Source organism: Vespa velutina, chromosome 2, assembly GCF_912470025.1.
Source record: "Vespa velutina chromosome 2, iVesVel2.1, whole genome shotgun sequence".
NCBI lineage: Eukaryota > Metazoa > Arthropoda > Insecta > Hymenoptera > Vespidae > Vespa > Vespa velutina.
Window position 1 is genome coordinate 9,717,926 of NC_062189.1, and position 22,862 is coordinate 9,740,787.

At 27.2% G+C, this 22,862-nt stretch overlaps 6 protein-coding genes and 2 pseudogenes across 13 annotated transcripts; 2 read left to right on the forward strand and 6 right to left on the reverse strand.

The window, feature by feature from the left end:
* Positions 1–372: 372 nt before the first annotated feature.
* Positions 373–901, reverse strand: LOC124947133 (annotated as a pseudogene).
* A 618-nt stretch (positions 902–1,519) lies between these two features.
* Positions 1,520–2,073, reverse strand: LOC124947132 (annotated as a pseudogene).
* Positions 2,074–4,361: 2,288 nt separating this feature from the next.
* Positions 4,362–6,013, forward strand: LOC124946504 (60S ribosomal protein L6-like). Of its 3 annotated transcripts, none has more exons than XM_047487264.1 (4): positions 4,362–4,500; positions 4,893–5,084; positions 5,160–5,433; positions 5,600–6,013. In XM_047487264.1, exons 1-4 carry the CDS (start codon positions 4,498–4,500, stop codon positions 5,944–5,946), a joined length of 816 nt encoding a protein of 271 aa, XP_047343220.1. In that variant the 5' UTR covers positions 4,362–4,497; the 3' UTR covers positions 5,947–6,013. The 3 variants fall into 3 exon arrangements, with proteins under 3 accessions (XP_047343220.1, XP_047343221.1, XP_047343222.1); XM_047487265.1 differs by having other exon boundaries at positions 4,446–4,558; XM_047487266.1 differs by having other exon boundaries at positions 4,481–4,562.
* Positions 6,014–6,360: 347 nt separating this feature from the next.
* On the forward strand, positions 6,361–12,342 carry LOC124946618 (two pore calcium channel protein 1-like). 3 transcript variants are annotated; one of them, XM_047487513.1, is made up of 12 exons: positions 6,361–6,665; positions 7,137–7,348; positions 7,554–7,718; positions 7,798–7,923; positions 8,502–8,809; positions 9,983–10,263; positions 10,367–10,585; positions 10,673–10,792; positions 10,901–11,240; positions 11,346–11,647; positions 11,726–11,832; positions 11,923–12,342. In XM_047487513.1, the coding sequence occupies exons 1-12, from the start codon at positions 6,566–6,568 to the stop codon at positions 12,154–12,156; spliced, it is 2,514 nt and encodes an 837-aa protein (XP_047343469.1). In that variant the 5' UTR covers positions 6,361–6,565; the 3' UTR covers positions 12,157–12,342. The 3 variants fall into 3 exon arrangements, with proteins under 3 accessions (XP_047343469.1, XP_047343466.1, XP_047343467.1); XM_047487510.1 differs by having other exon boundaries at positions 11,346–11,832; XM_047487511.1 differs by having other exon boundaries at positions 7,164–7,348; positions 11,346–11,832.
* A 963-nt stretch (positions 12,343–13,305) lies between these two features.
* Positions 13,306–14,615, reverse strand: LOC124946624 (mevalonate kinase). The gene is made up of 2 exons (XM_047487528.1): positions 13,698–14,615; positions 13,306–13,630 (listed from the first exon to the last, which is right to left on the reverse strand). Exons 1-2 carry the CDS (start codon positions 14,592–14,594, stop codon positions 13,370–13,372), a joined length of 1,158 nt encoding a protein of 385 aa, XP_047343484.1. The 5' UTR covers positions 14,595–14,615; the 3' UTR covers positions 13,306–13,369.
* Positions 14,616–14,715: 100 nt separating this feature from the next.
* On the reverse strand, positions 14,716–18,176 carry LOC124946626 (probable dolichyl pyrophosphate Man9GlcNAc2 alpha-1,3-glucosyltransferase). 4 transcript variants are annotated; one of them, XM_047487534.1, is made up of 4 exons: positions 17,970–18,176; positions 17,486–17,647; positions 14,968–15,062; positions 14,716–14,856 (listed from the first exon to the last, which is right to left on the reverse strand). In XM_047487534.1, the coding sequence occupies exons 2-4, from the start codon at positions 17,546–17,548 to the stop codon at positions 14,760–14,762; spliced, it is 255 nt and encodes an 84-aa protein (XP_047343490.1). In that variant the 5' UTR covers positions 17,549–17,647; positions 17,970–18,176; the 3' UTR covers positions 14,716–14,759. The 4 variants fall into 4 exon arrangements, with proteins under 4 accessions (XP_047343490.1, XP_047343489.1, XP_047343488.1 ...); XM_047487533.1 differs by lacking the exon at positions 17,970–18,176 and having other exon boundaries at positions 17,486–17,963; XM_047487532.1 differs by lacking the exons at positions 14,716–14,856; positions 17,970–18,176 and adding an exon at positions 16,942–17,277 and having other exon boundaries at positions 14,992–15,062; positions 17,486–17,963.
* On the reverse strand, positions 15,613–16,935 carry LOC124946623 (dolichyl pyrophosphate Man9GlcNAc2 alpha-1,3-glucosyltransferase-like). The gene has a single exon (XM_047487527.1). It carries the CDS (start codon positions 16,932–16,934, stop codon positions 15,708–15,710), a length of 1,227 nt encoding a protein of 408 aa, XP_047343483.1. The 5' UTR covers position 16,935; the 3' UTR covers positions 15,613–15,707.
* Positions 18,177–19,591: 1,415 nt separating the features above from the next.
* Positions 19,592–22,085, reverse strand: LOC124946625. The gene is made up of 3 exons (XM_047487529.1): positions 21,574–22,085; positions 21,295–21,396; positions 19,592–21,194 (listed from the first exon to the last, which is right to left on the reverse strand). Exons 1-3 carry the CDS (start codon positions 21,712–21,714, stop codon positions 20,856–20,858), a joined length of 582 nt encoding a protein of 193 aa, XP_047343485.1. The 5' UTR covers positions 21,715–22,085; the 3' UTR covers positions 19,592–20,855.
* Between the last annotated feature and the right edge of the window lie 777 nt (positions 22,086–22,862).

The window sequence follows — 22,862 nt, forward strand, 5'->3', positions numbered from 1 at the left end:
GTTGTATTTCATTTACATTTAATCAGTAAATCTACATTTGAAAATAATCGTCTCACTATATCAAGCGTAACGCTTTTCTCGTTCTTTTTACAAAGTATTTAACACTAGGTTTACGGGCGTTTCTTATGTACCTATCTCTATGAGCACCCGTCAATTTGACGGGTAAACGAAAATACTCATTTTCTTTAAAAAATTGATATATTTAAGTTAAGTCTGAATTGAACAATATTAGGCTTTACGTTTAAATAATTTATTAATAAGTAAAAAGCCTTTTTTTTTAATTATCACGAAAATGATAACAATAATATTAACTATAGAGTAATCATTAAAATAGAGTAATCATATTTATTGAGCACATTTTTTACAAATATACTAAATTTTGTGTATGCATTTTCCGCATACAATCTTTTTGCAATATATACAACAATTATTGCTTCTATTTTTTTTGTAGTAGCCCACTTGGCAACTTGTTCGCACTTTTAACGTTGAAGATTACAGAAATGAAGCGTCCAATCTTTGGCAAATGTTCTCCTTGTCTTTTTCATGTAATTTCTCGGCTAAACAAAATGAATTCTTTTCTGAATATTTTCGATCTGGTGCACTCTTTATATAATATCCACGCGTTTATCGCTCTCAAATCTAAAATATTGAAAAGAACTTGAAGGGGCCATCGGAAACCTGCTTTCACACTATATTTGCGTGCCATCTGGTCAACGACGTCTATACCAAACTTTGTTTTATTATAAAAAGTAATGATTTCTGGAACAAGTTTATAATTATTTTCTATTTGTACACTTGTATGTTTGGTGCTTAGAAGAAGGACTTTTATCTTAGGTTTACTTTTTTATACAGTAAATGTGCAGTTTTCCGACTTATATAAATGTGAGGAAAACAAAGTCATCTTGTCCTTTTTTCCTTCGCTGGTTTAGGCAGTTCTTTTTTATTAGTTCGGATGGTCCCAACCAAGGTTGTTTCTTTTGCAAGCAATTTTTTAGCTAGCGAGATGCTTGTAAAGAAATTGTCAGTTGTTATATTTCTACCTTGTTTTAGATATGGTTCGGCTAATTTTAATGTTACAAACTCGCCCAATGATTTTGAGCATCGAGTTTCATCTTTCCCATTTTCCCATGAGGGAAATCATTCAAAATATATTTTGTTTGGATGTCAACTGCTAACCAAAACTTAATGCCAAATTTATGAGTTTTATTTGGCATGTATTACGTAAACCCGCATCGGGCTTTCCTTGGAAATAATTGTTCATCAATCGATATGTTTTCATATAGCTTATAACAAGCCTGACTATTACTTATATATTTGTTCCATATTTCGGATATCAGCGCAAATTTATCTGTTTGTAATCTTTTGGATCGTTGGTTTTTTATGTCAAAGCGTATGAATCTCAAAATTTCTGTAAATTTATCTCTGCTCATTGTGTTAGCGAAGAAAGTGGGTCCCCATTTTTTCTACCATAAAGCTTTCAATGATCTCGCTTCATATGCGCCCCGGGCATATAGAATTCCTAAAAAACTACGTAACTCAGCAACTGTGATTGTCCAGTCTTTTTTTTAAACTCGATGTTTCAGTGCAATCTTTTATATGTTCCATTATATGTCTGTCAATTATTAATTCGAAAGCACTAGTTACACAACCCAACATAATATTTTTCTTGGCGTAGCCAGTAGGCCCTGCGATATCCTTGAATATCATACGAACGGGCGTCCTACCCCCAGATCCGCCTGCTTTCAGTTTTATCCACTATGTCCCGTCAACTACGATTTCAATTTCACTCATTACATTTTGGGATGTGATTGGAATGCTCGTCCTCTTATCCTCTGAGTCAGAATTAGAAAGAATACACATTCTTTTCTTGTTACGGCACACTTTCAAGAAGTTTTCCTCTTCACTATCCGAAGATCCTTCTATTTCTCCACTTTCAATATATTTAGAACTTTAACTCTCATCTTCGCTTTGGTCTAATTCATACTGATCTTCTTCGGAGGTATCCTCAGAATAATCTTCATTGATGTTGACAATTTTGTTTAATATTTTATTATATCTCCTGGATTTACTCATGATAGAAAAGAAGGGGAATTGATAAAAATAAAAAAATATTGTGCCCAAATTCACTTACCCTATTGTAAATACGATAAACGGAGACTGTTTACAATAAATGAAAATTTTACACACTGTCTTTGAAAAACGTTTTTATTCGGTCACTACAACAATCATACTGAACAACAATCATTCTTGTTTTAGAGATTTCTTCGGCGATAAGATCAGCGATTTCAGACAAAAAGACAAAGATGAAGACAAAGACTAAAACTCAGACCATACAATCGGCTTTTCACTTTTATCAGCTAGCCCGTCAATTTGACGGGTTTCGTGGAGATAAGTATACTACACACAAATTTCAAAATTTAGAAGGCTTAGGAAAAAAATGATTGTGTGTATAAATTCTTTGGATGAAATAATTAATTTACAATATAGAATAGTTAAAATTAATGCTATAGTTTTTTGGATATTTTATTTCAAAGTTTGAAATCCGTCAAATTGACGGGTCCCGTAAACCTAGTGTTAAGGGTGTTCACTATCCTTTTTTAATGATTTACACCATCGATGAGAACAAGCGTAATTCTTGACCGATTTTAATGAACAAGGTCTCATTTTAAAAAAGAAGGTTTACTTTACGACGCTGTTTACCCTGAATTTTGAAGAAGTATTATTTTCTTTAAAAAAAAAATCATGTTAGAAAATGGTATTTTTTCGAGAATAGTTTATGCACAAATAAAAAGCTTTCTTGAAATTCAGGAAATTTAGCGCTGTAGATTAAACCTTTCCTTTTAAAATTAGATTGTTCACCAAAATTGGTTTAGAATTACTTCTGTTCTCATTGATGACAATGTGTCATAGCACATTGTGTCATGTAGCACATTGGCAAGCAATTAGATTCGTAATTCAGGAAACTTTAGGTTTCGAAGCTGAATGATTCCAGTAGTTTTTTTATTATATCGATGTAAACGAAAATAATTAATTAATTTATTCTTTTTTTTTATTTAATAATTTAGTAAGGTTGCTACTATCCAATTTCTTATATTTATTTTCCCCACTGATGGCTGACGTGAATTTTGCAATAATCTGCGCTAGATAGGATACAGCAGCAATATAATTTTATTTGATGACAAATGCATATAAAGTATATACATTTGTTGATTATTTTTTCAAAATAAATAATTAGTGAACATATATATTATATATTATTTTTAATAAAGATCGAAACATAAGTTCTACATTATCTACGAGATTTTTCTTCAAATGCTATTTTGTTATGTTTTCCTCTTTAGGAGTTCATTTCATATTATTACTACTACTATTACTATAATAATAATATGTAATGTAATAATATAGTAATGAAAACAGTAATAAAAAAAAACAGAAAAATATATTGTATGTCATGACATATGATGACGGTAATTTATGATAAAAAAAAGAAGAAAAAATGTATCATTTTATGTGATGGTTTGACACACAAATTCAACAAATCCTTGTCAGCGTTCTTGACAATTTCGATATATGACCGCCCATCGATGGATATGTCTAATATAAAGGACATGAAGATAAGTACCAAACGTTTCTTTTTGTTCTCGTCCGCTATCATTTCTCCTTGTCTTACTACCTTATGATCGTTATGCATTTGTTTCCATACTATTTCCTAGTCATGATCAGTCGAAGCTAATTGTCTTTACTATTATAATATACAATGTATTAAATAATATCTAGATGTATATAAATTATATTTAAGTACATTTTTATTATTATATTATATTATATATTATTATTATTATTATCAGTAGTAGTGGTAACAGTCGAAATAGTATACTAGTAGACTAGTCCTACAGGAGAAGCCACGTAAAAAAAGCGCTAGGAGTTCTATTTCATAGATAATATGGAAATGAACTCTTAATTTGTAAATTAAAATAATATTATATATATTATATTATATATATGTATTCACTAATTATTTTTAAGAAAATATTCGACAAGTTTTTATTTTTTGTTGCAGATTTATATATTAATTCTTATATGTGTTAATTATATTTATTATTTTCTATGCATTTATTGTAAAAATTATGCGTATCGACGTCGTATATAGCACGAATCGCTGCGAGAATGCGCATGTTACGACAGAGAAAGATATACATATGAGAGAATGAAAAGTGAGTTCACAGTCTACTAAACTACTTACTCTATTCAATAATACTGAAATAACCAACAAGCTTATACACTGATACGATAGAAGCATGGTGGGGACAGTGTTCTCCATTTGTATTCGTCCGTTATATTTGGTCCGTACCTATCGCTGAAGTCATACATGCTTTGAACAAAAGATAGTGAACAACCTTTAAGAACTTTTGATATAGATGTCGATACTTAAGCTTTCCATTCATTGAAGGCCTAATAGATGGAGCTGTTTTGCAACCTCTTTCAGCCGCTCGATTTATGGTAAGAATGTGTCTAGTCGAACGATTAAAAATTATCCAAGAAATCCTATAATTATAACGTATGTATGTTCCAATTATTAAGTAAATATTCTACCTTTTGTATCCCTTTTTTATAATTTAAAATATATTTTTTTGTTCTGAAGCAATTTTCTTAAAATTTTAAAGAAAGTGTAAGAAAGTCTTGCCAGAATGTTTTTGACGTTTTGTCTTACGCTATTTATTTAATTATTTTGATTATAATTTGAATACTCAAAGCTTTTTTCTACAATATAAAAATTTGTTTTAAAAGTTTATTATAAATACAACGTAGATAAACCTAACCTAAAATTACCTTAGGTAACAGATTTTATAAACTGTGATTATAATGTGTAAAGGTTTTCTATATTCCCATAGATGTCGGATACAAAGAAAAAGTCACCGGAAAAAGCTGCGCCAGCAGCTATTTCGGACAAAAAGGAAAGCAAGAAGAAATCTAGGAAGCCAAGAAATTATGATCTTGGAAATGGTGTTTACAGATTTAGTCGTTCACGCATGTATCACAAGAAAGCTATTTACAAATTTTTAGATAAAAAGACACCTAAAATCGTAAGTAATATAGTAATATATAAATATATTATTTATAAAATATTGAAAAGAATATATGAAAATTGTATTGTATAGATAAAACTTAAAAAACCATTGACGGGTGAAAAAGAAATAGGCGGTGATAAGAATGGAGAGAAACGAATTGTTCTGTTGAAAAAGAGGAGAGCATATTATCCTACAGCAGATCCTATTACAAAACGACATGCCAAGAAGTGCTTCCGTGAACATCATCGATACTTAAGGCCTTCTTTAGTTCCAGGAACTATTTGCATTTTGTTAGCTGGATTACACAAAGGAAAGCGTGTTGTCTTTTTGAAACAGCTGAAAACTGGATTATTATTAGTTACAGGTTGGTTTTAATATTATGTTCTTGTTAATTCTATCCATAACAATGTATATAGATAATCATATATATATTTTTTTTATTATTATTATTATTACATTAATTTTATTTATTCTTTAATTGATTTTATTATTCCTACAAGACTCAATAAATATAAATATTTATGTTTTAGGTCCATTTCTCATTAATGGTTGTCCACTGCGTAGAATTAATCAGAATTATATCATAGCGACTTCTACACGCATTGATCTTTCTGGATTTAAATTGCCAGAACACATAAACGATGAATATTTCAAAAGGAAACGTGACAAACGTGCAAAGAAAGAAGAGGGTGATATTTTTAGTAAAAAGAAGGAAGAATACAAGCCAAGCAATCAAAGAAAAGCTGATCAAAAGGCAGTGGATAAACATATAATAGAAGCGATTAAGATAAATCAAGACAAGAAATTATTGTTCACTTATATGTCAGCTATGTTTGGTTTGCGAAGCAGTCAGTATCCACACAGATTAAAATTCTAATATACAGTTACAACTATCTTGTATGTGTGACTTTTTGAATAAAAATAAAAAATAACTTTATCTTTTATACGTTTTATAATTAATTATGAATCCATTTATCTGTAAAATGTACGTATATGAGATGTTTTACAGTGCCCGATAAAAAAACTATTACAAAAAATTTTGTTATGTTTTATTCTTATATATTCAACGAAAAATATTTAATTCTTAGAAAAATTCGAACAAAAAAGTATAATGAAATAAAAGAGAAAGTATTCTATTAAATAATTTTTAAGTAAAGAATTTATCAAAAGTTTTGATAAATGATATAAGTTTTCGTCAATGATATTTCTTTTCTCAGGATATAATACGATACTTATATATTTCCCTCTCTCCTGCTCTTCCCCTACTCATAATTTCGTAATTGCTCATAATTCGATCTGACGTCGCGCGAGTGACATGTATAATAGCTGGTGAGTGTATCGAGCATCAACGATCGTCAACAAATATCGACAAGCACTTGACTGATACAGACAACTCCATAAGTTATATACCGTGATAGTGACATCGACTTGCTTTACGATAAAGTACCAAGAAAGGTGTGTAAGTCACGCGCGTGATATATGTGACATAGTGCTAAATGTCTTCCAGAGCTGATGAACACGCTGCTAATTATCAACGTTTTAATAATGACACAAATCAATCTTTGGAACAAGACATTTCTCATGGATCTACCCAAAGTGAGTCATCCTATAAGTGATCTTACTTAAAAATCCTTTCGTATTTAATCGATATTAACGGTAATAAAATCTTGAAAAATTAAACGATTACGAACTCTCGTTACATTTTTAAAGCAACCTTTACGCGTTACGTATATACGCACGGATATACAAATTGTTATATTTTTTCTTCGTTTTCTTTTTTTTTACATAAAAAGTAAAATGTAAGAATGTGGTGATATCGTTCAATTTTATTTGACGCTAAAATATTTCATAAATTTCATAATTTATAGTTATTTTCATAATTTATGATTATTTAGAAAAAATAGATTATTTAGAAAAAATAGTATATATAATTAAAATTTGTCTTTTTACAATATAGATGTTTTCCTAACAAACTTTCCAATTAAACTTAATCAATTATGACGAATGCTATATGTTGATAATATCAATTCTATACAGATACCTTTATTTACTTTTAACTTCTTATAGAATATGGATCTATGTTATCTTCCCCAGAAAGTCATGTGAGAGTATCCTTCAATGAAACTGGAAATTCTAATAAAATAAATTATAAATTATATGTTGATGGAATGGATCATTCTAATGTTCCGGAGGATACTACTATTATTTCTCAAGGAGAACCATTGGACATTGATATGCACTGGGAAATGAATTATCATGAAGCTGCTATTTTTTTAGAAGTATTAGTATTTTGAATATCAGAATTTAATTTCACTAAACAATAATTTCTTTAATATATAAAAAAATAATATTTTTAGTGCAAACTAATCTTTAATATAATAGTTTATATAATTTATACAAATTTTCATTAAAATATAAATATATTATTGAAATTTTGTAATTTAAATATCTTATTTAGTAAATTGTATAAATTTATGTTTGTAGGAAGGACGAAATAATGAAAAATTTGATTCACATCCTAGACATCCAGAGGATTTACCAGCATATCTGTTAGTTCATAATAAGTGGTATTATGGATTAGATTTATTAACATCTCTTATTCTATTAGCTTTAGCATTTGTTGAAGAACCAGCTGTATCGTTATTCCAAGTAAGTTATGAAAAGTAATAATAAAAGCATCATTTTACTTTTATCCAACAAGAGAATAATAATGAATAAATACTTTTAGATGCCTGTGTGGGCTCATAGTACAATAGAACTCTTTGCTTTAATTACTATCGGTATAGAATTAGCTTTGAAACTTAGATGGATCGGATGGGGAACTATGCTAAAACATAAACGTACAATGATAAAGGTAAGAAATACAATATTTTTTTACAATTTATAGTTAGATTATTTTATATTATAAATTAAAAAGTATTTGCAATAAAAAAGCTTTTATCTCTGATAATAATTCTTGTCAAAAATATAAGAGTAAAAACAAAGATAAGGAAAGGCAGCTGCAAACTAATATCAAGTATTAAATTTTTTAATGATTACAATGGTAATAATGAAATAATGTATACTAACCGTTTATTTCATATCAAGTAAAGTTCAATAGTACAATAATTCTAAGAAAAAATGAAATTGGAACATTTGAAATGGTAACACGTTATTACGATTGAAATATTATGAAAGATATTACATTAATAAAGTTTGTGCAATAATTTGATATATACATATGTACATTATTAGCATATAGATTAATTTTCATTGTTATTATGCAACTTTATTAAAATCTCAAACACTTAAGTCTCCAATGGCTGATACATTAAATATTCTGTTACACTATTTAAATGTGTGGTATAAATATGTATACTATTAGAGGAATCATAGATTTCTTTATGTGCTCATTATTTGTTTTAAAATATTATATTCTAATTTCTGTTTCAGTGTATTACTCTAGCTATTATGTTCCTAGAAGCAATGGTAGTTCTAGTGCGGCAGTCTTCTCATTTTAGAGTAACACGAGCTTTAAGACCCATTTTCTTAGTAGATACAAAATACTGTGGTGGTGTTAGAAGATTTATAAGACAGATATTATTAACGTTACCACCAATTTTGGATATGTTAGGACTTCTTTTATTTTTCATATCTGTCTATACAGTATTGGGTTATTATATGTTTTCTGAAATGAATAGAAATTTTTCTACATTGGAAAATAGTTTCGTAAGCTTATTTGTTCTTCTCACCACAGCGAAGTAAGTAAGATGATACCTGTCTAATATATTAAATATTTAATCTTACTATATTACTTTAAATATTATATTAATTAAATATTTAATTTATAATATATCAGAATTAATACATATTTTACATGTGTGCCGATAATTATGGCAGTAGACTAAATCATATATTTTTCATATTGAGATATTTAAATCTTTATAAATAAAAAATATTTTCCCATTATGTAGCGAAATATTTTCCGAAATATTTATTATTATAATGTAAATCTTTTATTAATTATACTTTTTACAAATATCTTGTAAAGATATGTTTTTTGATATTTCATATGACAGACTATTTTTAGAATTATTCAAATATCTTTCAAATGACATTACAAAAAAACATTTCAGTTTTATTCATAAAAGGAAGTTTAAACGACAGTTTAATTATAATCATGTTAACTTAACTTAGGATAATACTAAAGATCTCTTCTTTAATAATGGTATTTTCTTTTTGTGATATTTTGAAAATATAAAAATAATCATGAAAAATTAATGAAAAGTATGGTAACAAATTCATTAAGTTTTTTCTCTTTTTTTTTTCTTTTTTTTTATAATTAACCCATATTAGAATAATATAGAAATAATTAGTAAAAAATTAAATAGACGTTCATGGTTCACATAGCCGTTAATTAAATTTCAATTCAAATGGTTAAAAATTTCGTACAAAAATAAAATATTAAGATTCTCCATATTAATTATACAAAATTCTTTTAGCTCTTAGAAAATGGGATTTCCCGTACTAACAAAGCAAGGTTGTTCATACATTTTTATGTTAAATTTTTTGACAATTAACTTTTTTTTCTTTATCAATAACAATATAACTGTTTTTTAAAAGTTTTAAGCAAGTAGGTAGGCATTTTTTCAGAAAAATGAAGTATACTGAAAAGTAACTTAATTCACCATCAAAATAAATAAAAACAGAATTATATTTACCAAATAAAGTTAAAGTAATTATATTTACCAAATTAAGTACATTTTTTATTTTTTTATTTTTTTTTTTTTAATTATAGATTATTAAAATATAAATAATTGTAATATAAAATAAATCGTAAAGTAAATTAGTTTAATTTTTTGACTTAACCTACTGTCATAATCACCGGCACAGGTAATAAATTATTATTGTTTAATATTAATTAAAATTTTCAGCTTTCCAGACGTAATGATGCCATCTTATTCAAAAAATAAGTGGTATGCGATATATTTTGTATCATATTTATCTACCATGTTATATGTAATGATGAACTTAATGCTAGCAGTTGTAAATGAAACATTTACATCAGCAGAACGAGATAAATTTAAAAAATTATATTTACATAAAAGAAAGGCCTGTCAACATGCTTTTAAACTATTAGTTTCAAAGCAAAATCCAGATAAAATGAAATTTCGTCAATTTGAAGGCTTAATGAGATATTATGCACCACATAAATGTAAGTCTAAAAAAATGATACATCAATATTATATCATTGGTTTTATTATAATTGTTTATAGTCTTATTATTTTATATTTTTTTTTTATTTCAATACTTTACAGCCACAAGAGATATTGTTTTAATGTTTCGTTACATGAATATCTCTGGAAGTGGTGCATTGAATTCTGAAGAATTCTTAGTAGTGTATGATGCCACAATGCTTCAATGGGAAGTAGAATATTCTAATATACCGTGGTATCATACAGCATGGCAACCTTTACAAATACTGTGTGTTGGTGCTCATACTGTTATTAGATGGTCATACTTTGAAAGTTTAGTATGTAAGTAGATAAATCAATAACGTTTGTAAACATGTGCATAAAGTAATATTTCATATAGTAGAAATATATATTATTCTTTTTTTATAGACATAATAATTATAGGAAATGGAATAGCAATGATAATTCGATTGATACAACCAAGTGAAAATCTTCAAATATCATCTCACAAATTTGCAGCTTGTTGGGATACTTTGCTTTTTGGAAGTTGTAAGTTTAATAATAGAAAATGTATTGAATAATATTTCTTTTCTGATTCTAAATTACTATTCTTTATTGTTTTATGAATATAATTAATAACTACAGAATAATTTACAGTGTTTGTATCAGAAGCATTAGCAAAAATATTGGGCCTTGGGATAAAGCGTTATCTTAGTTCTGGATGGAATCTTTTTGATTTAGGAGCTTCAATTATGACTCTAGTTGCTGCGTGTGGACTTATTTTATTTCCAAATACTACGTTCTTAGTATTGTTCAGACCTTTGAGGCTTCTAAGACTTTTCAAGATAAAAAAGCGTTATCGAGATGTGTTCGGTACACTTGTTATATTGTTTCCCCTAATGTGTTCCACTGCTATTGTTATGCTCGTTTTATACTATTTCTTTGCTATCATTGGAATGGAATTATTTGCTGGATATGATATGAGAAATTGTTGCAAGTACGTATAACACTAAGTTATTATCTTTTTAAAAATATGTACTTTATGATAAGTATGCATCGTTATTGCCGCTATGTTTGAACTATGTATATTTGATTTTATTAGGAATACAACTGTAGAGGATTTTTATAAATATTCTGCTAATGAAAGTACAGCATTAGGATATTATTATCTCAATACGTTTGATAATTTAATAGCAAGTAGTGTGACACTTTTTGAATTGACTGTTGTTAACAATTGGTTCATATTAATGAATGCATATGCTTTTACCGTTGGTATGTATACCCGGTCATACTTTATGACATTTTACTTGATAACCATGATCGTCCTTACAATCGTGGTATCCAGTTTCTTAGAAGCATTTAGATTTAGGATACAGTATAAAAGATCAACATCAAAACACGATGGTAAGTTATACAGCGATATAATATTAACTCTCAAAATTATGCAATGTATATGCATTATCGTTTATTATTTTTCTGTAGAAGAAAAAATGTTACACGAGGAAGTAGAATTAAGATGGAATGAATTACAGTGTATAATAGAAGATGTTCAATTTCTCGAGGATTTACGATCTTCTTTAGTTATTGGCGTAAGTATTGTGCAGTCTTTCAAATTTAATTTCCAGTTTGTTATTTCAAATGCATATTATCATTAAATAATATCTGGTTTTCTTACGCAGGGCACTACTCTTTTTATTGGCTCGCGACCTCGTACCAGAGAGGTTTTACAACGAAAAATGTATACGAATGAAATAACTGAATGGATCACAGAAGCTAAATTGGAAGAACGCCAAAATGATATTACTGTAATAAATGATTACACAGATAACAGAGAAAGTAACGATATTCTTGATTCTGAACTTGTTTTACATCGAAGATCGCGATCTCCACAACGTAACGGTGTATGCACCTAACAATATTTAGTAATAATTATTCAATTGTACAAATTAAATTCGTCGAGAATTTTCATCACTTAATTCAATTTTTAATATCATCTCAAACAATATAATATCTTCTTTATTTAGAAAGTTTGTTGCAGTTAATTAAAATAAGAATTACTACATCTGTTCTTATATTTCTATTTTAAAGAAACAATTTTTAAGAAAAAAAGTATAATTTATCATTGATATTATCGATTTATTATAAACATAAGAAAACAATTAATGTGATTTTATTAATGCTGGCATTAATATAATACTTTACTTGCATTTTTCTGACATTATTTCGTATTTTATGTAAAATAGGAAATACTTTATTTGGATATGTTATAATTTTATAGTATATTTAGAAGTAATTCAAATTTTAAACATATTTTGCTCATTTCTTCATTTTTATTTATAATAATTTATTTTCTCTTCAGATTTATTTAATTTATGTATCATAAATTATTCTTTCATTGTATACTTTTTCATAGCCATTACTAATATATTATTTTATTATTATGTTATAACCAATATTCTTAATTTTATGTAACACTGTATATTAATCTACATATTCATAAGTAGTTTGCATATACATATACATGTGATATAAAATAATATCTTAATTTCGATTATATATTTCTTTAATGAAGTGCAAATTGAATGAAAACAAACACCAGCTTGTATGTAATTATTTGAAATTGTACATATTAGAAAATGAAAATTAAACAAAATATTGTTATTACTTTTTTATTTTATGCATTGATTATTAATAATTAGTAATAATTATACATATATGTATTATTATATAATTCTGTTATTTTTATGCGAATACTGGCATTTATTTCTTATGTATTCAATCAATCTGTATATTTTTTAATGTTACCACCACAAGAATAAAATATACCATATTTTATCTATATATTTAAAAAATCGATAAATATTTGTGAATCATACTTTTTCAATTATAAAATACATCACAATAAGTAAACATTTGCCTTATAAGAACCATTACATTGCTCTTAATGTTGTTATATGTATTTAAGGTACATAAATATATTCCAAAAATAATGAGTAAATCTGTCATCCATATTTATAAATGTGTAAATTTTAAGCTGCTGAATATAATAAATAAATATAATATAGATAACACAAAACAAAATTGTTTATTTATTGATATTCATAAAATAATCATAAAAATAATAACTTATTCATCTATTGAAACACCAACACCACCTAAGCTTGTCAATGTAACACAATAACCATCTGCAATTAATTTTCGTGAAATACTTGATATGATTTCAGGTTGCGTATCTGGTGGTAATAAAACAAAAGCATGTCCTCCGCCGCCGGCACCTGTTAACTTAGCACCAAATCCATAATTTTGAGCTTCTGCGCATATTCTATCTAATGATGAATGAGATGTTTGCAATGCTGCTAATAAACTTTGATTTATATTGATAAGCATCTGGAAATTAAAAAAAAAATATGAATATATTTTTTATTCCAACAGAGCATTTATATCATTTTCTTACCATTAATTGATTGTATTCTTCATACTCTTCGCATTTTCTTTTACTATTATTCTGAATTTGATTTGTATCTTGTTTAAGAATTTTCAGTGCTTCTTTTGATATGTTGTCTATAGAATCCATGATAGAATCAATAACAGTAGGATACATACATTTCAATTTCGTTGATTTATCTATTATTGTTTTAGTGCTTCTTTGAACTCTAGTATCTACCAATAAAATTTTCATTTTCTTTACATTAAGTATTGAGTTCATACAATTATTTTTTCTAAATTCTATTATTGATCCATAAGTGCAAATGGAATTATCGATTCCAGATGGTGTACCATGCAAAATCTTTTCACATTCAAATGCATATTTTGATATCAATTTCAAATCGATTATATCTAAAGTTTTATAGATATTCTTTTGCAAACGTGACCAATGAAGAAAACAAGCCGACAAACAAACTGCAAATGAAGCTGAACTTCCAAGTCCAGCACCAATTGATAATTCTGTATTCAAATTTATTTCTGCAGGTTTTACATCAATTTCTTCTTTATTGGATACATATATGAGTAAATAAAAAAATGCTTCTAAACTTAATTTTTGATGTGGATTATTATATCCAATATCGTGTACGAATTGTTGAATATGATCATAAAAATTGTCATGATTATTTTCTAATTGATGAGATTTATAAATAGAAATATATGTTTGTATACGTTGAATTGGTACATTCACAACCAAATTTATGTTATGAAAGTTTAATTTCATAATTTTCTCTACTTCTTGTAGTTCTTGAAATTTTAAATTTGTACGTAAATCTAAACTAGCTGCTAAGGCAGTCTTTCCATACATTACAGCATGTTCTCCAAACAAAATAACTTTTCCTGGTGCAGATACCTTAAATGAGATCATTTTTATATAAAAATTTTTACTAAATAACGTACGTTATGTTACAGTATCATTAAGTCTTGATACATAACAATAACAATTAAGCAACAATTGAAAATTTATTTTTAAGAAATAGCTTCTTCTTTAAACTATTGAATAAAAAACTGCTATTGCAATTTTTAAATTAAATTAAGTTTGTTGTTTCTTCCACTGTTCTGATGTTAGAGTTTTTTGTGAAAATGCATGGATTGTTTTCAATTCTTCTTCTAGAGCTGAATTTACCAACCTATATAATTTAAAAATAATATCATACATATATAAATATCACAAATCAAATTACATTGCACATTTTTATGTGCGATTAAAAGGAAAAAGAAAAAAAACAATAAAATACTACCTATGTCGTTGTAACAAAGTTTTGCCTTCAAATACATTAGAAACGACAACCACAGAAAACTTAGCACCACAACCATCAGATTGATCGGTTACCTCCTGAAAGAAAGAAAATATTAATGGTTAGACTAAGATAAATAAAAACTGTTTAAAATATAATAATAATACTTATGAACACATGTAAATACATTGCAGTAAAACAATCATATTGAAGATTTAACTTTGAAAGTTATTTTTATATACCACTTGCAATAACTACATAAAATTATTCATGTACAACTGAACTTTGGAACTAGAACTTCAAATCTAGAACCAAAGCTACTTTTATATTCATTATTCAAACACAAGTTGGATAACAGATCAAAGTTCACTGCAGCTTATGTATATGAATAGAATATTCAAAATATAAAAATTTATTTTATACTACCATAAATGACATTTTATTAAAATTTTAATGCATAGTACATATTTATAAGTACGTTAAACATCGTTATTCCTATAATTGTATAACCTTCAATAAATTAAATAAAAATATTAATATTTATTTTTTTCAATTATAATCAATATAGATATAAAATATGAAAACGGTGCAAGATTTCTTTTATTATATTTCTTTTAAACTGCATATTTATTTCTTTGTATTGACAAATTACAATTTAACCATTTATACAATATCATTTTTATATCACATAGAAAACATTAAATAAAAAAAAATAAGCGATACATTATATTGAAAAACATGATTCAATGTATTTTTAATTTGATTGCAGAATTATTATCTGTAAGTATAAATTGTTTATAACAGAAATACAAAAAGAAAAGAAAAAAATGAATGCATGAATATACAGATATTAATAATGCAAACAGATCTGGATATTTCTTAGGTGGCTTTAAATAACGAATAAAAAAGGATAAAATTAATATTCCTAGTAAAGAACTGTAAAATAAAATTTTTATAATGAAATTATATCCATAATAATACTTTAAGTTAGATATAAAATTGAAAAAGAATTTACTGCACTTGACTTTATAGTTTGATGTCTTCTGATTATTTGGTTTTGCTTTACACAATTTTCTTTCACATTTATCACATTCATTTGTATAGACAAATAGATCTGACCATATCCAAGTGATAAAAATAAAATAAAATATTATTGTTACAAAGTAAACAAGATATAAATTATCTTTTATATACAATGGTAACATACTAAAATGAGAAATTAATAATAACCAAAAACATGCTAAAGGTTCATTATGAAAATGAAGTAATACTGGAATTGCTACCAAAAGAATAGACTTTTCATGAACTTGAAAAGAAAACAAAAAAAATGCTAAGGCTGAATTTATGAGAGAAATTATAAATTTTTCTTTTCTCGGAAATATATATAAATTAATGCAAATCGGTAGAATAGCAATTGTTGTTATTATCAAACAGATTTGTGCTAATTGCTCATTTGTAAAGATATTACGTAATTTATAAAGAACGTTAATTGTACACCATACATTAGCAACTTTATCTTCGAATATACCTCTGTTAAATGGGAATAATCGTAAAATCGTATGTAAAAAAGTGTTCCAATCTTTAAGGAAAGGTAACCAAATAATAGTAAATGTTATTAGAGTTATTAATGAGACACAAATTAGTATATAGACCGATAAAAACAAAGATTTAGTCTTACTAATTCTACACTTTCCAAGTATATAGAAGAAAAAGGGCAAAGAATGATATAATTCCATTTGTTTATAATTTAATGCTAATACAAATAAAAATGAACTCTTAATAAAAGAATCATTCAAAATAGCAGTTACAGCAGCTACAAAAAATCCTAACGATATACAATTATATTGAAAATGACCATGATCAATCATTATGATACCAGGATAAATTAATGTGCTTAAGAGAATAAAATCTTTTTTTTCAAATAAGTTATTGTACTCTGTTTGAGCAGTTTTTATTGTTTGCACACTCATAACATACCATATCATTGCTGGCAAAAAAATCATAGCATCTGAACAAAGAACAGTCATTCTCATGAAATATTTATGATCTGGAGAAGATATTCCTCTAGATTTGTGTAATTGGACATACGATGGATTAGTCGCATTAGCGATATAACCTAATAAGAAACTATGATACGCAGTCAAGGGAGGATAGTCTAAGCCCCAATATTCAAGATCATTGTCCGTCATATTGACGTACCATTTTAGGACAGGCAAATTTAGAGTTATTTCTTGCCAATGTCGTTGAGCTTCATAATCTCCATACATAGGAGGTTTTTCTTGGCCACTGTACGAATGATAAGTAACGCACCATCTTAAAATGAGTGCAAAAATAAAGATGAGAACTACTTGCATAGATCCACGCAGCATTTTTTCAAAATTATCTTATACTGATGGATTAAATTAAGTACAATCGGTACTTTAATAACGATATTATGTTCACACTGTAAATTTTGAGGTTATAGTACGTTACAGACTTACGAGAAAAAGCAAATAGAATATGTTAATATTTTAATACATACCACGTGCGAAGCACTCAATTTTGTGATTAGTTTATTTTTTATATAATCCTCAGTATATGGCATTATATGTGTTCAGAGAATATCGAAGTCTATGGTATCAATATTCACACATAACATCAAATCTTCGTAATTTTCCACTATATATACACACAATATGCGAGCCTGCATAGTAAAAATGGATAAAATGGCGATGTCTGCAGCTTCAACCTCAAACGAAGTTTGTTTATAAGGTTATATTTAATTATAAGGTTACATGTGTTTGTTTAAAGATTATATTCTATTTTCTACTGTTTCTTTTACTTTTCGTAAATATTCCATTCATAATAATAATCTAAACTCTAAATCCTTATTGAAAATATCGTATTTGATTTAATATTTGGTATAATCGTTAACAGATTTGTTTTTTTAATCTGATTAATTGATCGGTCAGAATTCGTCTATTGCAATCGATTCAGAATTGTAAGAAGAAAAGTGAACGATTTACCTTGGAATGACGAACGATCTGTGATGTTAATAAAAATCGATAGAGTTGAATATAAAGAAGTAAAAGCCAACGCGTTGTAAAACTTGCGAATATGTCAGATTTGCCACGTCAATAATCGAATTATGAGCATCGAAAATTAAAAAAATAAAGAATTGCCACGTCAATAATCGAAACTCGTGAACCTATTGAACGTTCATAGAAAAACTGATAATAAAAAGAGTGTACACCTACTTTTGTTTTTACACATACTTTTTTCACATGATTTTGATTTAACTTGTTAAACAAAAAATTTAATTTTGTGTTTCCACGATTCGTTCTAATTTAACACGATCGATCCAAATTTTAAGAAAAACAATGTTTTCGTATTATAATGATTACGGCACTTGCTTTGTATTATTCTCTTTCATTGTTTTTGGTTCTAATTAGAATTAGTCAATATAATTGATATACGTAAAAAATGTGTTTATTGTCAGAAAGTAACAACGAAATCATGTTATATATAATTCATATTATTTTGCCTAATTTTTGTGTTTATGAATTATTAACATGTTATTTTTTTTTTCAAATGATTATTTATCTTATATAATATATTTATATATATATATACAATCTTCATGAAATAAAAAGTGCAAGCACGTAAAAATAATACAATTTTAATATGATTTTTTAGAAAGTTTGTTGTATTATTCTGCTGATTTTTGAGATCTAGAACCAATCTTCTATTTTTCATAAATACACTATATTTTTTTATATGAATTTTTTTACACGTATTCTTTGGTAACGTATCTATCACGTAAAAACAGATTTTTATCTATAGATATTTTTTTTGTTTTTGAATTCATCGATAATTTTGAACGGTTTAAGAAATTCAAGATGGCTTATCTATAACATTGGTTGTATTCCGTAGAAATTAGATATAATCAATGATGTGGATCAATCAATTGATGAGTAACGCTTTTATGAATTTTGACAAGCTCGTTTTTAATTACTTTGTTCTTACGAGCATATAAAAAAAAAATAATAAAAACAAACGATTGGACTCTAATGACCTTGAAAAAAATACTGTCTGCGATATATTGCTCCATTGTTGTCAACAGTACGTCGAATGTATTAAAATTCGGTTAAATTGATTAATGTTAAGCTTCGCCCAAAGGATATAAATATAACAAAATGATAGTTAAAGACCATCAAGAGATATGGCTCTAAAGAAAGGACTCACCTGCATCAAGTTCATTTTCCAAGTAACCGCCAACATCTAATGAGGATATCGAAGTTGTCTCTTATAATAAGGAAGAGTAGTAATCCTTCTAGACTAAATGCCAATATTCAATCGGAATGCTAGTTGGGATTGTGTCTAAAAATCAAGCTTCTATTAAAGTAAATATAATTAAAGTAATTTCGGAATCGTTGAAAATAACATAATTAAACATAAAGTTATTCCGTAAATATTTAGTCCATCATAGCATGAAAACTTATGTAGTTCCTAAATAACATGATATTTTCAAAAATACCTATTATAGATTGTTCCCAATGTAAACAATAACTGACATTATTAATGAAATTTATAAAAGTTTATACATATGCAAACAATTTTTTTTCTTGTTTTTTATATGTATTTCATGTTTTTCAAAGTTATTGAGGTCCAATTGCCCATTTTTATTATTTTTCTCGTTATATACATATCACAACAAAGTAATTAAAAATAGTCTCGTTAAAATCCATGACAGCGTCGCACATCAACAAATTCATTACGATGTGTTTCATTTTGTTTTCTTATAATAGCAATAAATAGGTAAATCATGTACGTTTATGCGTATATTAAGCGAGTTATCTTGCAAAGATGTGGATATATAGATTATGAAATACGAAGACATTTTTTTGGCCATTGCCTTTTTGAATTACTCATTTAAACATCTTAAGCAGTATAAAGAATTCTCTATTTCATTACGTGTTTTATAACGTATAAAATTAATGGGAAGATTAATTTTTTTTCATCGCAATGAGATATGTCTCTCGTATCTAATAGGAAAGAATTGCTATATATGCACAAAAAAGCTTCGTTTTCTTAATAAGTATGATATAATCGACATTTCCATACATTCCTTTGCCTTTCAATGTATAATTATTATAGGTATATACCCTTATTGGTGTTTCACGCGCGCGAAGAAGTTTTTATATAGATTATACTATTATAAATATCGTTTTATCGATATATATAGATTCACATATATGGATAGAATTGTAATGAGTGATTATTTTAAGAACTTTATCGATGTACGCACGAATCAGAAGCATATAATTCTGTAATTAATTCTTGAACGCATAATGAGAATTATTTATTGCTCATTAATTATAAACATATATTTAATGGGGTTTTTAAATTATCCTCTTTCTTGATTTTAATAACTCTAATCTCTATATTGGTTTTTCTCGGCAGTATCAAAATGTATCAGCGAAAGTTTATCATCTACAAAACTTAATGCGATTAACTTTGTTGAGTGTAACGTATCTGGCAACAAATGTTACGATGTTTACGCCTTACGGTATAATAAATAACTACAAGGATCACCACCGTCGTTAATTAATAAATCCGTACTTATATAAAATCAATTACATCTTACAATTAACATATAGATCCATAAAAATATTTGCGATTCTCGGAAATTGCTTTATTGCAATTAAACTTTCAAATTGTCGGATATAACGCCTTCATTTTAAATATTTCGATGGATAATAACGATATAAATACATATATACCAAACTCTAACGTGATCGAATAATAACCGATTATCGAATGCTATAAATATTAATTACAAATTGCGTTAACATTCGATAAAAAGGAAAGTAGATAGATATTTCAGCGATAACTTTAATTCGATTCAAAAATTACTTTAAAAATTTTCTCATTTGCTTCGTCTGATGTTGCATACTGTATTGAGCATTTTCGGCTTTCGTGATCAGAGAATCTAATTTACCCAAATGCGATCCCATTTTTTCATTTATGTCAATCTTCTTTGATGGTATCGTAATAATCTCGCTACTTTCTTCGGAGATTATTGGATTTTTCGAGTTCTCCGATAAATCGACCGTCATGCTTTCTTCTTCCGCAGTTATCATTACTTGCCCTTCTTTTGCTCTATTGCGTTCCATTGATTTGTGATTCGGTGTGCCACCACGTGATCCTACCTTCACTTTGAGCAATGTACCCAGACTGCCGCAAACAGTCTGCACAATTTCCATAAAGAAATATAGCTATAATTTTATATTCCTTCTAAATCCTCAATCAAATTCTATTTGGAGAGAATAGTTTTGAAGATATTTTTACCTTAAATCTATTGATCTTTTTTTGAGTTGTACTAAGGATGCTATTTAATTCATCTAATCCACCGCTAACTCGTTGCACAGTCTCGTCTGATTTGTCTAAATTCTATAATATAAAATGGCTATACAATTATTGCTTCTTTTTAAAGTTTATTTTTAACAGGGTGAAAGGAAAATTTCAATCGTTCTCTAAGACTTATATTCATATAGGATTTATAATTAATAGTGATAGGTTAAGAATGAAAATAAATATGGAAAATTATTAGAAAAAGACACAGTGTACCTGAAGGATCGCGTCGTCATCATCGTGATCGGCACGATCAGCCTCCTGTGCTTTTTGACTTTCAGTCCATTCCTCGAAACTGGGAACAGGCAAACCGAGTAATTCTGCTCTCTCACAAGCATAATTGTAATCTTCGGACATTATATAAATTGTCACGTAATTATCTTATGAATCTTTAACTACATACAATATATATATATTTTGATGAGCTAATCAATTAACTACGTCGTCGATACTGATAAAACATTTAGATGCGATGATGATGATATCTTATTGTTCACAATGAAATTTTAAACATTGATTTCTGTAAAAGTTCTATTACGGCACCATTGATACTTTTATTTTTTGTAAACTTAAAATGAATTATCTTCTTGTAATTCACCCTCTACGTACGTACAAATATGTATATCACCGATATGGGATTGCTCAATATTTCGGCTTATTTGAATAAAATGATTCGAGTTAGATTTTAGGGGTAAGGTTAAAATCACTGTCACGTTGCTGGAAGACTTGCCCACCTCTGGAATCCATATTGAGATGAATTCTGCGCAAACTCGAAGAGAAGTATCAATGAAGGGCAATGGCATTGCTTCACGTTCCAGTTTTGTCGAGTTAAATTCGATTTTTAAGCTTCTTAGAAGCTTTTAGAATGAGATAAAAAATTGTTAAATTGCGAATTTAAAATGTCATTAGGAATAACTAAAAAAAATAATACGTAACAAGTACGATCATGCATAAAATTATTACGTCGGAGAGAGGTTTAATCGAGATAAAATATAAAGGGATAGAATCGGTAGAGTCGATATAATGTCTTGCGATTATAGAAATTTTGCAAGAACCTGCGGTGATAATGCGGCGAATTATATTATGAAGCAAAAATTCGAGCCAACGAATGAATAAGGGAAAATATAAAAATAACTCGGTCGTACGGTATCAAATCAGTTGTACTCGTGACATGGAAATGTGAATATTTTGTGCCAGTAATTCCCAACCTTTTTTAAATAATACCTTTCCGTTTTGTAAAACAAATTCATAATATTGTATACTACTAAAAACATATATTTTTACAATTTTTGGTAGTATACCATTGTTATTAAAGGAATTAAGAATAAAATGAATGAAAAATTTATTAAAAAATTTATGTATTAAAAAAATTTCAACTTCTACTTCAATTTAATAAAATATTCAATATATTTAAAAAAATATGAAGCTCATTAGGTGCAATATTTCTACTCATAATTGTTGTTTGACGAATAACATAGACCGTTGATATTGAGATCACATTGAGT